The following is a 16,476-nucleotide window of genomic DNA, read 5'->3' on the forward strand; positions in this document are numbered from 1 at the left end:
TTTTACGAAAAAAAACTTTTAAATGACTGAAAAAATTTGTATACCCAAAATGTATTAAAAAAAAAACAAATTATATTATATTATAGAATCTTAACGTATAATCTTAGTAATGAATAAATTATAATTTATGTAATATTTTATATAGTGAATTAGTTAGTTTCACCATACATTATATGTAAATATTTATTTCATTTACAAGTAATAATCTATATTTTTCTATAATGAATAGATCATAATAAAAAATTACATATTACATTCATTATATATTATCTATCATTAATTTTCAATCGCATTGATTAATAATAATATAATATTTATGATATCTTAAATTATAATTTTACAATTACAAGTTTTATTGATAGGAATAGAATTTGAGTAATTTTTAAAGGAGTCATATAATTTTTAAAATAAAAAAAGATATTTTCATTTTAATTGACTATTAAAGTATGCTACAACAACCATAAACGTTAAAATACATTATTACACAATTTAATTATATTTTTTTAAACCGTTCAAAATTATCACAAAAAACTACTTAAAATATTAAACGTTATTTTATTTAAATTAAAAAAAAAAACAAGAAAAATTTTTTTTTAAATATTTTTAAATTACCAAAATTTGTTATTTAATTTTTCTTACCTTTCAAGATTTTTAAAGTATTAATATTTTACTATATTTCTATCAAATCATTCATTATTAATTACTAATGATAAAATAATGTGTAAAAAATATTACAATATTAGTCTGCAAAGTATTAGTCAGTTTGAGGCTTCTGATTAATAAAGTGACGAGTCATTAATTATTAATTAGTAACGTGGTTATTGTTTAAAACATCTATCAGGGATCCTTCTCTTTTCATTGTGAATAGCATTGAAAAATGAAGTATATTATTCTTCGCATGTAGTTATGTTTTGAGCTTCAATACTATTATCCATTTCATGATGCATAAGTTCTTCCTTTTCTCTTTCCTGTTCCTTCATATTTTCTCGGAGATCCTTCAAAAAAATGTTACCATTTAAACTATTATTTTATATTTATTTATAATATTTATTTTAATAAGTATAAAAGTTTAGATATTATAATACCCTTTTTGCTGCTTGACTTTTTATTATGTTTGTTTGAACAGTGAGAAAGGTTTGATTAACTTCTTTTTTATCAAGAATTTCAAGATACCGACGACGCGAGTCCAATACTTCTCGTACTAGCTTTTTGTGTTTTATTGCAAGTTCTAAAGCTCTATTCCAGTTGTACATTTCAATATTGATTTTGATTGCTTCAACCGTGAGTCCATTTTGCAAGAGAATACCTTCCGCTGCCTGTAAATCACCGGCTAGAAGAGCCGTTTGTGACAATCTCTCCAGTTCATTAGGTAGTTTCTATGAAATGTTAAAAATAAAATTTTCTAATTATTCATATTTATTGTGTATACTATATTATTAATTAATTATTATTTAACAATAAATAGAAAAGACAACTATAGCATAAATAATTTCAATTCATTTCAATATTTCCTTTTTGTACAAATATGCCAAACTTTGTCTATAAATATCCCGCTGTATTAATATTTGATTATAATATTAATATTTTAATAAAAATAACTATATTATCAAATGTTATTGTAATGTTATATTTTATCATTAAATAGAGGATAATATTTTCTCCAGTCGCTGATACGATTTCATAGAGATGCTTTTTGTTTAATTCAAAAGAATGATAATTTCAAAGAATTTTAACAATAATAAATTTATAACTTATAATTTATAATTTATAATATACATTATTAAATAAATTTCGAATATAATATATTTACAAAATCAAATAAAATTTTAATTAAATAATTAAGAATTCTATGTAACTAAATCCTATTATCAATATTCTTTTAATAGATTCTTGATTTATTAAAGATCTATCTATTAAAGACTATTACAATATTAAATTAGGAAAACTTAAATTCTTATCATCAATTCTCTTATTTTTTTCTCTCATCTCTCAGTTCCGTATTATTAGATTTTAACATCAAGCACACATTAGATTAAGTGAATTACAAATATAAACAATTAATAAAACTATTTCATTGAAATTATTCATTATAACATTATTCATGTACATATCAACTAGTCATCGATTAAAATTATGATATGAAAACAAGAAATCAATTAAAATTATATTACCAATTAATAAAACAAAATAAGTTGAAGTCATACTTAGTCTGTTTCTCGAATGACGACAATAAATTGAATGTAAAATGTCAGTCCATTTTGAATTTTTTATATTAATAGATTGTACAAGAGACTTTGATATTTTTATATTGTTTATTTATGTATAATATGCCTGTGCATGCTCGTGCGTACATATATATTTATCATATTCCTATTATTTTCAACACTAATAATCATAATCAATTTAATGATAATAAAGCTCGTGTAGAAAACTATCTTCTAGTTTCAGAGAAAACTATTTCTTGTATTATAAAACGGCTCTCGCCAATAACATAAATGTTTTTGTAAATATATATATTTTCACCTGAGTAGTGAATTATTCTCTATTTTTAGATTAATTAAAAAATTAATTGGGTTACATTAAATTAAATGAAGAGTGACACGTGATTATCCAAATAATAAATAACTATCGTTTTTGTACCGTACATGCCTTTCCTTTGACCACTTAATTTTTAAAAGATGAAAGTTTAATGAACAATTGCAGTATAATTCCATAAGTACTCATCCATTAAAAATTGACTAATTTATTAATAAAAAATAATTTTCTTTTTAATTTAAAATTTTTTTAACATAATTTCCGTGATATTATTATTCAACACAATTATAGAAAAAATGTGCTTAATATTTTATGAATGGTACCTTTATGTAACAGATATAATCAACTTTATCGTATCTACCAATAGCTGCACAAGCCTCTTCTGCTATATTTAATTGTTTGCCGTCAATAGCCATCACTGCTATACAAGTCCATAAGGTTTCATTCTAAAACCATGTATTAATATAAAGTTTTATATATTATGCAATATATACGGCATAATAAATAATAATGTAAAGTATGAGGGCTCCAATTATATTTAACTATATAACAATTATATAAAACTATAAATACAAATAATACAGTTTACATTTTATTTTGAAGAAGGCAAAATTTTATTAAATAAAGAGAATTAATATATATTTAATGAAATTATACTATATTGAAAATACTATATTTTTTTACAAACTGTAGACACACAGATAGATTATGAGGACAAATTTTGTGATTTCTAATTGTGATTTAGTAATTCATTAGAGAATAAATTAAATATAAAAATATGTGTAAAATGGAAAAAATTGATTAGTAACTGAAAATTTATTAAAACAGTTACAATGTTTGATTGGCTAATTGTATACGAGTATCCAATAAAAAAATAAAACCTGAACTATTCGGCATAAAGAAACTGCTTCTTCCCAGCGTCCATTTAAAATATGCTGATGTAGACTAGTAAAGAATGTATAAAAAGATGAAATAATTAAAGCTCCATCACCGCGTCTTACAGTTACTAGACCATTCTGAACGTTTACGATGGTTGGATATTTACCAAATTCACTGAAAGGACATATAAATTTTTATTTCAGTACGAATTTTAGATTTGTCTGTTTTTAGGCGTAATATTTATAACATACTCTAATAATTTTTTATTTAAATTTCCAAAGAAAATTATTTAATTCCCTTGAAAAACTAATTTTTGAAATTAATATTATTATTCTATCTCATTTTACCTAACAATCACATATATTTCTATAAAAGGAATTTTTTTTCAATTCCCAATTAAAACAAGAAAAAATTCATTGGCAATGTTAAGATTTGTTTTTAAATTTTCCAGTACAATTGTTATTAAATGATAATGTATAAGTTGGCATTTTTCGTGCTAAAAATTTACCTGCTATCTTTATCCACACGAGTCTTTCGTATAATTTTACGATCGCTATAATGAACACAATTTGGACAAAGCCACACTGACAAGGTCGCATCTAGCATCGCAGCCAAGACATTAGCATCGATAGCCCAAGCGATATTCAGTGCCATTGCAGCTAAAAAGATAATTTAGACATTAAATGCATTCGTTAAAGGTAATTTCGTTGTTCAATATTAGAATAGAAAGGATTAAAAATTTTTCAGTGACTATAATGTGTGATGTGTATAATGTAAGGTGATTTTACAAATCAAGAGCTGTTTTTACTCTTTGTCAATTTATAATTCGTGTATAATGCTTTATAATTTTAAATCGTTCATCCTTCTATTAAAATTAATTATCATTATGTTTCCTAGCATATTTATGCATATTAATAATTTCAAATAATAATATTAATATTAATATATTTAAAAATAATATTCTAACATTATGAATTCGATATAACTTCGTTTTAAGTATTATTTATTTATTATAACGATTTTAAAATTTGAATATCATCTGTTAATTAAGCTAATAATTGTTTAAAATTACCCATCTTCAAATTTACCTATTTTACATAAACGTCCAAATCCGCTAGTTCTTATAGAAATTAAAAATAAATTTTTATTTTCATCGATCAACGCAAGTTGTCGATCGTTAACTCCACCAACGTAATTCAGAGCTAAAGAGGAAATATTTTGAATGTGCGTGTATGGTTGTCCTTCAGCGATAGGTTTTTTTTGAGATATCTCTAAAACATGCAAAACTAACAAAATACATTATTACTTCATTTTATTAAATTATATTCTAAATCATGTCAGTGTTATTTCATTACATTTGGTATTATTGATATATTGATAGAAATAGTGGAAGTTTTACAAAATTATATTCCAATAGATTTGCATTTAATAATTATTATTTTTTGGAATGCGATGCAAAAATGTGACATTACATTTGGTTATATTAATCTAGGATTTCCAAAAAAAAAAAAAATAACAACTTGAAAATGTTATTTCGTGGTAAGACGTTAGTTTCAAATAATGTAAATGTATAAAAATAAAAAATAAATTTAGCAAAATGGAATGGATGATTACCTTTATGATTGCTTTGATTACGAACAACAAGTGTATCGACAGAGATTGAAATACAAGGCGGATAAAGAGGTTCTTGAACCATTCCTTTCCACTTTGGGGCACCTAAAAATCGACCCTGATAACTATGCAGCGATAAAAGGCTTCCCTCGACTAATAAAAAATGCCTAAATAAGTTGTAAGAAAATTAATTTTTTTAATGTTAACTTTTTGCTTCTCCTTCGTCATTTTAAGAACTATCAAGAGAAATATTAACATTGAATGAGTCGAAATTTACATTATTTTAATAACATTATATTTTAACATCGAAACGGATAAATTGATAAATTATATACCATATATATGATATCGTTTTAGCAAATCAATAAAATATTTGATAATTTGGTAATGATTATATTATTAATTAAGTTTCAAATGAAATTTTCTTCAATATGTAATATGTTGAATATGTAGTTTTCTTCAATATGTAATACATTTCCATGTAATATCTGGATATTCTTACTTATCTGTAAGTAAAACAGCTGTAACAGAGCCATTTTTCAAATCGAATATGGCGGGTGTATTCCAATTCTTGACGGAATATATATGACATTGACTCGGAGTTATTACGACTAAATGGTCAAAACCAAATTCTAATTGTACCACTCGATCTGCTATGTCTAAGATTTCATTGACGTCACTGCCTACCTGAGTTACTTGAATCGTCTTACGTTTAACAAGATTTGCTTCAAATCCATTATACTCCAGTTTTCTCAGAAACAAAGACAAAATTTTTTTTGCTTTATAATTAATCGTATTTTTAGATTAAAAATTATTTTATTAATTATTTTGAAGGCTGTAATTTCAAAATTGCACATATTAATGTACGCGCATGAATAATTCAATAAATTTGCAGAGTTTTATTTTAGTATAATACAAAAATTAGTTAACCAGCTATTGGTACATTATTATAATTATCATTATCTTTATTGTTAATGAATTTATACCAAATAATATAAAAACTAAACTTCTACTAAAACGTATAATGCTTCTTCAATTTTTGTTATCATTTACGTTAAATATTAAGACAAAAATGTTTTTACATGTCGGAGAGAAAAATTAGCCTTGCATACGCTAAGTATAATTTTGTATCCATTACGGGAGAGACATACTAGCAATAATCAGTAGCAAAAATATTTAAAACTGTGGAATTTTTTAATTGCATCAATAAAATAATGTCCATATCATTTTTATAATTAGGGGTGGGGGGTGGGGGGGGGTGTGTGAAAAATGGTGCTTACTTCTCGATAATGTGAGCGACGAGAACGCTGCCGTCGCTACATGCTAGTGCTACTTGAGTGCTGTCGCTCGACCAGGCAATGCTGTAAATACTGCCAACTTGAATTTTGTCAAGTGAATGTGACCACTGTGCAATTATAAAGAACGAATTGTGATTAAACCGCATTATTTGAGGAAAGTCCGAATGCTCGGTATGCCGTGTAAATATACATACCCCAGTCTTATCACAGAGCTTGAGGGTGTTAAAGGAACCGACGGTCACATAGTTACCGGACAAGCACCAATTTACAGCTGTTATGGGATAATCACCGACGACGCTCGCATACAATAGGTTGCCGTTGGTATCCCAAATCTAAAATTCACAACTCCTTTAATCCTAAAATAATTTTAGGTTCTATGAGGATAAGAACTTATAGCCATTAGGACATAAAGTGCATTGATACAATTGAAAAATCATTATTTTAAATGGTGTTTGCAGTTATATCACTCCTGCTGTTCATTGCTGTATATTCAAGTAAGTTAATTATGAATGATGGAAATTTTTGTTGATTTATTTATGAAATTAACAAAAGCTTACCTTATGACGGCAATCTTCTCCTCCAGAAATAATGAGACCGTGAAACTGATTCCAAGATATAACGAGTATTAAACCTTCGTGTGCTTGCCACTGAAATATTAAATAATGCTTATACGAAATATATTTAACAAATCATGGATTATTTAAATACATACAATATCTCATTTGCTAATTGATTATTGATTATTCATTATTTTATATTAAAAGTCATAGAAGCTATTTTATTCTTAAGAAAAGTAGAACAAAATTTCAATTTACTTTTTGCGGTTTGGAACTAATTGTCAAGGATTGTATAAGCAAATAAGGTCCTTGGGAGTACAAAATCGAAGAATTATCGGAACTCCATGCCGCGGCAAGTATGGGCTGATTGCATCGTATAACAGTAGATCGCAGCATACCACTTCGAGACCAAACTTTTATTATACCATCTTCACCAGCTAAAATAAATATAATAATAATTATTTAAGTTTCTTCAATTTAGTAAATTATATAGAATACAATACGGAGTACTCTTTTTCAATTTTTTTTTTTTTTAATTGAAATAACCTGTAAATAAAGCTGAACCGTCGTAACTCCACTTTCCAGAAATTGTTGCACCATTATGGGCAGAAATAGATTTCTCTATTCTTCCATTTTTACTGACCAAATGAAATTTACCTTAAAGCAAGAAAGGGATGTAAAGTATGATAAAATTTCATTTAGATTGTACATCATATTATTTATTTTACAGTAAAAAGGTATTTTCGTTAAACATTGTTCAGTTTTCAATAAGATATTTCGAAGTATCTTTATATAAATTTTAAGCGTGGAAAATCGTTTGTTTATATTTCTACTAAAGAATTGCAATTTACCATCCGTTGTTGTTATCAATAGGACATCAATTGCTTGTTTTTTTACTGCACCTAAATTTGTTTGAGCAGGTCGAGGATGCCATTGCATATCCGTAGGATAAAAATCCTCTGGAAATTCTGTCACAATTTTGGAGTTTATCGTTCCACCCTCGAATTTCCAAGACATTAAGAAGTGATCGTCGCTGAGATCAATTATAATATTATATACATAAAATTTAAATATTATATTAAAAAATAACAATCACTTAAAACAATAATGCATAAATGTATGAATAATAAATTATAAGTAATAATACGATTTATAAGCAATAATTTGTCAATTCAACAATATATATATATATATATACTTTTTAAGTTTTATTAATACAAAATTATTAAATCTATTTATTAGATTTTTTTTGTAAATATTAAGCATTGTAATCAAATCATATATTCATAATTATTATATATAATATTTATATTTTAGAAATATTTCCAACATTTTAATAATAATGCAATTTCAAATATAGTTTTTGTAGTGTTTTTTTACACATTAGAAATTTATAAATATATATTGCTTATTCATACATATTTATTTATATACTGATCTTGTATTTTCAATTATTAACATCAATTTCTCCATCAATTTAAAATACTAAGATGTACTAACCCACAGGAAAAAATTTCGTCAGATGCAATCCAGGCGACGCAAGTGACGGTTTTCTTATGTCGATTGGACCCTTGTTGAGATATTTTAAATCTCATTTCAGAAATTATTATGGATACTTTACACTTTAAACACTATAAGACACGATGTAAAAAACACGTGAGTAAGTTTACTAAGTTAAAAAACTATTTATAATTATACTTAGATTATCATTGTTCAAATGAATCTTATTGTTGCTATAGAAACGTGAGATTCACAACAGAAACAATACACGTTAAACCTATTTCCAAAAATATTTTTTATATCTGCTGCTAGTATAAGTATTTAATGCATTGATTTATTCAGAACTTTTAAATCAATTTACTAATTAAAACTAATTCTGATTCCTAAATAAAAATTTAATATTAATAAGAAATCATTTGACTTATTGTAAATAGTATTTTTAACAATCTAAATTTGTATTTGAATATAACTATTTTCTCTGTTAATAATCTATTAGTACTAGTAAATTAGTATTTAATATTAGTAAAGGGAGATGTAAATACATATAAGATTTTAAGAAAAAACAGAAAGTAAGTTATACATTTATTTATTACGGTATTTTTGTTTTCTTACATTTCATTATTTGACCAATTTATTATGCACCATTTTAGTTTTAAACAAACGCATAATGATTTCCTCATTAGGATTTTGTAACCTTTAACATTATATAATAGAAACGTTTCAAATAAATTTAAGTCTAAATTTTCGCACCATCAGCTATGGAAGATTTCATTCACCTCAAAGCTGGTATAATAATACATATAAAATACGATATTTATAAAATAATATCAGAATCTGTACAACCGGCAATTGAAACATATATATCTATATTCACGTATATTTCTTATATATGTTGCATCTAATATCTATATGCATTTAAGCATAATTATTTTTAATTAAAATATGATGATTTTATTAGTAAAGTTGAATTTATATTTCAAATTTTATATAGTTCTACTGTACTATAAACAGCACCACAAGTTCTTAATCGACAAATTCAAATTTAATAAATATATTAGCTGCGCTATTCAAAAATTGGTTTAATAGAAAATTAAAATATAATTGAGTTTCTGTGAATTATAAGTTAAGAATTTTTAAATGATCGATTTCTTGATTTAGTGAAATTTTACGTAATTAATACATCACTAAGTATTAAAAAAATACTTATCAATTGATTGTAATTGTAAATTGATTACATATATAGTTAAATATTTTCAAAAAAATCAAATTTGATGATATTTTTATTAGTTTAATCATTTAAGTTTAATATCTACTTTTAATGAATAGTATTAATATTCTTATTTATCTAGTTAATAATTTTAAAGTCTTGAGTCTCGATTATAAATCAAATTTATTATTACATACGACTAAATGGAATTTTAATAAATTATAGGTCTTCAAAAGTGTAGAACACTTAATTGGAAACGATCATTTTTCATTTGTAGATTTCGCATAAATTTTTTACCTAAAGCGTAACAATAAAAAAATTTTACGATTATAAGAAACTACAATTATTACCAACAATTTTTTCTTTTTGACTTTTTCTGTAAAAATCGAGACCCATGATTTCTAAAAGATAAATACAAAAAACAACAATATTTTTTAATTCTTCAAGATTAAATAACAATGGTGGACGTCTTATAATGAGTAAAGTATTTTTTTGCGGATAATTTTTCGTAAGTAGTACTCATTGATGCTTCCATAAAGAAATACTTAGAATATAAAATAATGTGTGATATATATTTTTGTATACAAAAGTTATATATATAAGGGTATCTTTGTTTTAAATTTAAAATTATTTTTGAGAATCGTATATTTCTTATTCGCTGATCTATAACGTATTGTTTACGTTACCTGAACACAGTTTGTTCCTCAATCACGAGAAACTTAACGAATCGCACTTAAAAAATATATACATTCGTAATTACTCGCAATAGAAGTAAAATTTACAAAGTTATTCCTTGACGCACAATATTTTCTTTCTGGCTTTAATAGTTGATTACAATATCACTTAATTATACTAATATCAATTATTATTTCCAATAGCTTTAATAATTAACAGATTCATTATTATCAATTTACCTTCAATTTTCGTATGTATAATAATAACAAATATATCTATATTATTGTAAAAATACAATAATATCTATAATTTTTCCCCATAATTTGTCGAACTTCATATTTGAGTGGCAAAGGTTGTTTAGCAATTTTCAGCGAGGATTTCGATACATAATAATATTAATAACCGTGCATTTTTAGTTTTTATGACATTCCATAGGTAGGAATCATCCTCATTTTTCTCATCGATTTAATTTATTACTACCATTATTATTTATTCTTTATTTTTTATTCACTTAATTATTTAATTGAGTACTCTCCTTCATGCATCACGATTCTTAAATTGGTACTTAAAATTAGAACGATAAACTAATATGAATAAGCAAAATAAATGTGAGGATGATAAATTATATATATATATATATATATATATATATATATATATATATATAAATTTTGAACATAACAGCTTTTAAATTATGAGAAAAGTGCTAAATTTAACTAGTGAAAAGGGGTCGTGTAAAAATATGGCATCAATGTGTGCGTGAATTCAGCATTAAAGATAAATTTTTCGTATAGTCAGTGAAGAATATAAAATAAAAATAAAAAATAATACGAATTTTCTCACTTGACATATAAATTCTATTGCACAGTTGTTGGAACATTAAATTACAAATTGCAATAAGCTTATGTGTTATTATATTTTGCATTGTCAATGTTTCCAATAATAACTGGAATATTTAAAAATTTTGATTCTCTTCTGCAAATTTTCTACAAAAATGTTGCAGATTAATTATTTGCATTTATTTAGTCACAATACCGCCATCATACTATTTATTACATATTCTCTTTATTTAAGTAACCGTACATTGTTATGACCGTACATTAAATACATTGAATGTCTGTTATTTAAAATAACCTATGCTTCATAAAATGGACTACCACTGAGTATATCAACTCTTTTTGTAGGTTCAAATCAGATTATGTCAACAAATCCGATCTTTTCATTAGGTTTCTTATTTTTATCAAAGATATATTATAAATAAATATACTATTTAAATACAACATTCCATGTTACTTTTTTTTACTTAACTCGAGACTTAAATATTTCATACATAATATGTCGTACCTCAAATATTTATATTGCTATTCCAAATATATGTATTGTCTGATTACATCGGCATACAATGACAGGAAACAATTTCCTGTACGTGATGCATAAATGAGAATACTTTCCTAATACTGTTAGATGAACAATAATAACGGCAAGTTGTACATTATTTCAATCATACACGTGAAATTTTTCAATCATGGTATTTTAGCAAATCTAGTTTTTATTTATTTATACGAGGAAAATTAAATAATATTTTAATATTTGTTAGTTTCATTTATCAATTTTATATCAATACCTAGATTTCTGTCTGTCCTTTTATTTCTTTTAACAACGAATAGTTAACTAAGAAAAAGTTATGATTAAATTGAAACAACAAAAAATTATAGAAATTTGTTTCTATTTTGCATCTTTTTGTAGATAATGACGTTTAAAATTCGTTTATCACTCTCTCTCTCTCTCTCTCTATATATATATATAATGATCTTATAATTAGTAAATGGTAAAATATACAACATTTTTTTATTAATTTTAAACAAATTTACGTGCTCTCAACAAGCACATTATTAAAATTGACTAAAATTATATATACGGAACTTTTAAATAGCATTACATTAAAGATTACATTTGATATATTATTTATTATTTATATATTTAACCTTTTTTAAGTAAACATTTATGTAGTTTAATAACATAATTGTAAAATAATCTTTGATTACATAGATGATTTAATGGAATTATTTGTATAATTAAATGAAAAAATTTCAATTCCAATATACCGACGATTAAACGTATGCTCAAATTTATGGCTTTTATGTAATATTTGACTGGCTCTTGGGTTTATGACATCAGTTATTTGAAGGAAATATCAATACAACTAAATAGCATTCATCCTAGTATGTTTGTATATTTTTACGATTAGATTTTTTCAATATCGCAAACTTAGAGATATTTAAATGTCTTTCAGAATCCGGTGCAAGAGCTTATTTAATTTACTCGAATTCGCAAAGATATCATTAAAGATCTCCGAGGAGTGAAGTACCATCTTGTCCCGGTATTCGTGGCACAGCATAGCACGTAATTGTCGCCCGCACCACATTCCAACATTCAATACGAAAATAAAAAATTAGCAGACCATGTATTGATTGACTTTTACAGTCCTCTTTGGACTTTAGATAGATTGATTTTGGCAATCATGCTTATTTTAATTTTATTATAAGATCCTCATTTCGTGTGTATTTAAATAAATATATATTAATAATTCTAGAAAATATTCTGTTTTTAAAATCTCGAAAAATTGTATAAATCGCAGTAATATTATTGCGCACGCGCGTGTTCACACACACGCACACACACACACACACACACACACGCGCGTCTTTTAAAAACGGTAACTACAATTTTAATAATAACCATAATAATAATATTGCATGTAATTCATTTATGCATATTATTAATAGAAGATGGAGCGATGGGTATAGATAATGCGAGAAATTAAGATTCTGAGGTTGTTAACTACAAATGAGTAATAATATGAGATAAATGTATTACCTTTCCATTTGAAATATTTTAAACAGTCTTGTGTCATGGAATGGTATAAAAATGTTACTATTATTTTCTAATTTTACGCGAGTTAATAGTTTTATACGAATGATCGTGTATTCGAATAGACGATAATATTATTGATATCCTTAATAAAAAAGCTGCGCATTCTTATATTGTGTTTTCCTGAAAATTATATTAAAAAAAAAAAAAAAAAAAAATCCTTTTTTACGACAGATATTATATATAGACATACATTTTATAGAGTAGTAATTTAGCGTATATAATTATCATACGTTAATATTAAAGTCGGATAATAATTTGTAACTACTGCTTGCAATTTCACAAATGTATTCATTTCATTTTAAAAGAATTTGCTTTAAAAGTTCATTTATATTAAAAACCAATTAAAAAATAATGAAAAAAAAATTTATATATATATATATCCTTAAACGATTAAGACGATGTTGTAAAGAACATTATATCGGCATTTTACTTAAATGTTTAATAAAAATTGAACTGTCGTATTTTATCAACCTACATGCAATATATACAATAACTCGTAATACTTCATTAGATAACCAACTATTATCGACTCGAAGAAGCACAAAGAAGTCATCATTTACTTGCTCGATGTCTCCTAAATATTTGCGTAATGGAACTCTTCGGTCGACATAATAATCACATAGACCTGGACTATGTCGCGCCAACTGTACGAAAGGACAAGCTGTGGGCTCAATTTAAAGCGTGGCTATTGCGTCGCCTGAGGAAAACGCGGCTATTAGCCGGGTAGACTCTCGTGAGGAAGATAAGGGAGCTGCCGAGGGCGAGCTTCACAGGGGCTTGGACGCCGCCGGGTAACTTGATGAAGACCGTCGCCACGGCGGCGAGTCCGTCGCCCGTTGGCTCCACAGCTACCGGTCTCACCTCACTGTGAAAGTTCACGACTTTGTTGCGCCTGCCCTTGCGCTGTGGTGAATTCGGACTGCACTCGCTCTGGCTGGGAACGGCACCCTGCACACACGCCAAATCAATTAAAGTTTAAGTCGTGGATACGGTACATTAATATCGATAATTAACTTATAGTTATAATGCTTTTTTTCTTTTTTAATAATACATTAAGTTCTCGATTGACGTGGGTCTATAATTTTCAGTTCACATATTATAGATGAATCTACATATGTTGTACGGCTGTCAATAAAATAATACTTTTTGATAATAGTAACCAACAAGGGAAAAAAAGATAAAATAAGAGTGTATAATCTCAGGATGTTTAAGACGCCAATGAGATCAAGTTTTGATTTGACATTTGACAATGCCACTTACCGCCCGATCATACAGGATGGTTGCCGAGGCGAAGGGCCGTTTAGCCATGTGCAGCATTTCGACGACGTGCCGCCTCCTGGCTCTCCTCACGTCCGCAGCCTGCTTCGTTTTCCAGGCGACGACGCACGCAGCCAAAAAAAGAAAGAAACACGAGAAGAAGACCGAGAAGAAAACGAAGAGGTCAATGTGTAATTGATCCTGGCGAAAGAATATCATGCCATAGGCGGCCCGTCCGCTTGCCTCCGCCATCGGCAGGTCGACGGCTCTGAGAGCAATGTGAAACTTAGTTTGACCGAGCTCGTGTCGATCTTGCGGCAGCGTGAGTACGAGTCGGCTTGTGAGATTCCGCACAAAGAGAAAGGTGTTGCGCTCGTTGATGGTGACGTAAGTGGCGAGACCCTCGGCCCAGCGCTCCATTACTGTGTACTCGAAGCTCGGATTCCACTGAGACTCGGTGCCGTTCGGCACAAAGTGGTACGAGCTGTAGGGGTAGTAGTCGACTTTATGATCTCGGTGGCGTTGTTGGCCGTCATCGGACCAGCTGCTTTCGCGATTCTTCCGCCATTTGAACTTTTCATCCAGTTCGACCTGAGACAGGGGATAGGGAAACGAGTTATTAAAGGTAAAGCAAAAAGGTAAAAGTAAATTATCAGGTAGAGCATCGAGATGACTTTTCATTTTTTAGGATAATATAATGTATAGCGTGACGAGTTTTTTACTCGGTGGCTTTGAAAGATTTATTGAACTTAAATTATCGAAATCATCAAAGCAGAAGATGATTTTCAAAGGAAAGAATATTACATGGTGAAATGTAATCAATACCTCTCTATCTCTCTATCTGCCTGTTTGTTTCTGTCTCTCCTTTTAAGAAAAAAAATTAAATATATATAAAATATGTACAAATACAAGTATGTCAAAATATTAGGAACAAATGTTCAATTATTAGAATAATTTACATAAAATAAGGATTTTGTAAACGAATCCTGCATATATTACGTAAGATGTTCTTTAAGAAATAAAAAAGAATAATTAAAATTTTACCAACAATTAAAACAATTATTTGCTTTGAAAATACACCTTTGTTCTTCTTACATAACATAAGTACATTAAATTTTTAAGAGCCCAAAATTAAATAAGTAAAACCATATATATATTTTATATATTGATATATTAATGTTAACAACTGATAAAAATACAAAAAACTTACTTCTTGAAAACCAGTGGTTGTATTAAAGGCAACAACAAAAGTATCATCTCGGGGACTAAGGAAAAGATCGAGAGCACCCTGAGTCACATCGACCATTATTCTAATATCGACATTCATGAAACGTGGCTGAACCATGTAAAAAACTGTTTGTCCAGGGTTCAATGGCTTTGGCTTCACCTTACATTCATCTATATGGGAAAGTAATGCTAAATAAAAATTATGACGGCTCGTGTAAACACTTATAAATTATACTACATGTACAAACCATAAGGTCCTCCAGAGAAAATCGTACGCGTCAAAATTAATACATTAAAATATCATACAATTTATTTTTATTATAGTGGAATATGGTAATGTTTCAATGGAATGAAAATGAAGTGTAATACGAACGTTTTAATCACGTTTATAATATCAATCTTAACGTTTCATTAAAATAATGCATATAATTATTATTTTGAGTTTGTCTTATTTTTTATTTTATGTTTATCTATATGCAATTTGATTTATCAGATTTTTAATAAATTATTCTTTATAAACAGATTTTTTTATCTACAAAGTTTATTAGATAAATTTATTGATATTCTTTATTTTTAATTATTAATTAGATTTGATGAATTCTCTGAAATTCTATTAAAACTTCGTATGATTAGATTAATTATAACATTGTACAAACATTGAAAACTTATGAGATCGATGCATGAAATATGCCGTCAAAGGAATTAATTGTCACAGTACCTATGAGTTTGGAATCAAAACACATCTTGTTATCGACGGTTACAGTTTTATAACACTGATGGCCCATCGTTGGCGTGC

The 16,476-nt window shown here is 26.9% G+C and overlaps 2 protein-coding genes across 2 annotated transcripts in view; both read right to left on the reverse strand.

Moving 5' to 3' along the window:
• Window positions 1–751: 751 nt before the first annotated feature.
• On the reverse strand, window positions 752–8,530 carry Oseg5 (intraflagellar transport protein Oseg5). The gene is made up of 15 exons (XM_011504588.1): window positions 8,381–8,530; window positions 7,732–7,913; window positions 7,427–7,537; window positions 7,139–7,317; window positions 6,881–6,970; window positions 6,518–6,655; window positions 6,306–6,430; window positions 5,528–5,776; window positions 5,029–5,192; window positions 4,503–4,700; window positions 3,923–4,073; window positions 3,417–3,588; window positions 2,859–2,981; window positions 1,086–1,376; window positions 752–995 (listed from the first exon to the last, which is right to left on the reverse strand). Exons 1-15 carry the CDS (start codon window positions 8,473–8,475, stop codon window positions 888–890), a joined length of 2,376 nt encoding a protein of 791 aa, XP_011502890.1. The 5' UTR covers window positions 8,476–8,530; the 3' UTR covers window positions 752–887.
• Window positions 8,531–13,621: 5,091 nt separating this feature from the next.
• The window catches only part of Megf8 (multiple EGF like domains 8), a 19,170-nt gene continuing 16,315 nt past the window's right edge, over window positions 13,622–16,476 (reverse strand). The window contains 4 exon segments of the mRNA XM_011504589.1: window positions 13,622–14,144; window positions 14,457–15,044; window positions 15,664–15,851; window positions 16,399–16,476. The exon segment at window positions 16,399–16,476 is cut by the window's right edge and continues 12 nt beyond it. Coding sequence (XP_011502891.1) covers window positions 13,866–14,144; window positions 14,457–15,044; window positions 15,664–15,851; window positions 16,399–16,476 — 1,133 coding nt within the window. The 3' untranslated portion in view covers window positions 13,622–13,865.

Source organism: Ceratosolen solmsi, unplaced genomic scaffold, assembly GCF_000503995.2.
Source record: "Ceratosolen solmsi marchali unplaced genomic scaffold, CerSol_1.0 scaffold148, whole genome shotgun sequence".
In the NCBI taxonomy this organism is placed as follows: domain Eukaryota; kingdom Metazoa; phylum Arthropoda; class Insecta; order Hymenoptera; family Agaonidae; genus Ceratosolen; species Ceratosolen solmsi.

What these genes read in the sequence shown, in the direction of transcription:
- Oseg5 (XM_011504588.1), bottom strand. Translation starts at nt 8,475, where the DNA reads ATGAGATTTAAAATATCTCAACAAGGGTCCAATCGACATAAGAAAACC. An exon ending in TAATCAAAGCAATCATAAAG is followed by an intron (nt 4,701 to 5,028) that starts GTAATCATCCAT and finishes GTATTTTGTTAG; the next exon opens with TTTTGCATGTTTTAGAGATA. An exon ending in CGTGTGGATAAAGATAGCAG is followed by an intron (nt 3,589 to 3,922) that starts GTAAATTTTTAG and finishes ATGTCCTTTCAG; the next exon opens with TGAATTTGGTAAATATCCAA.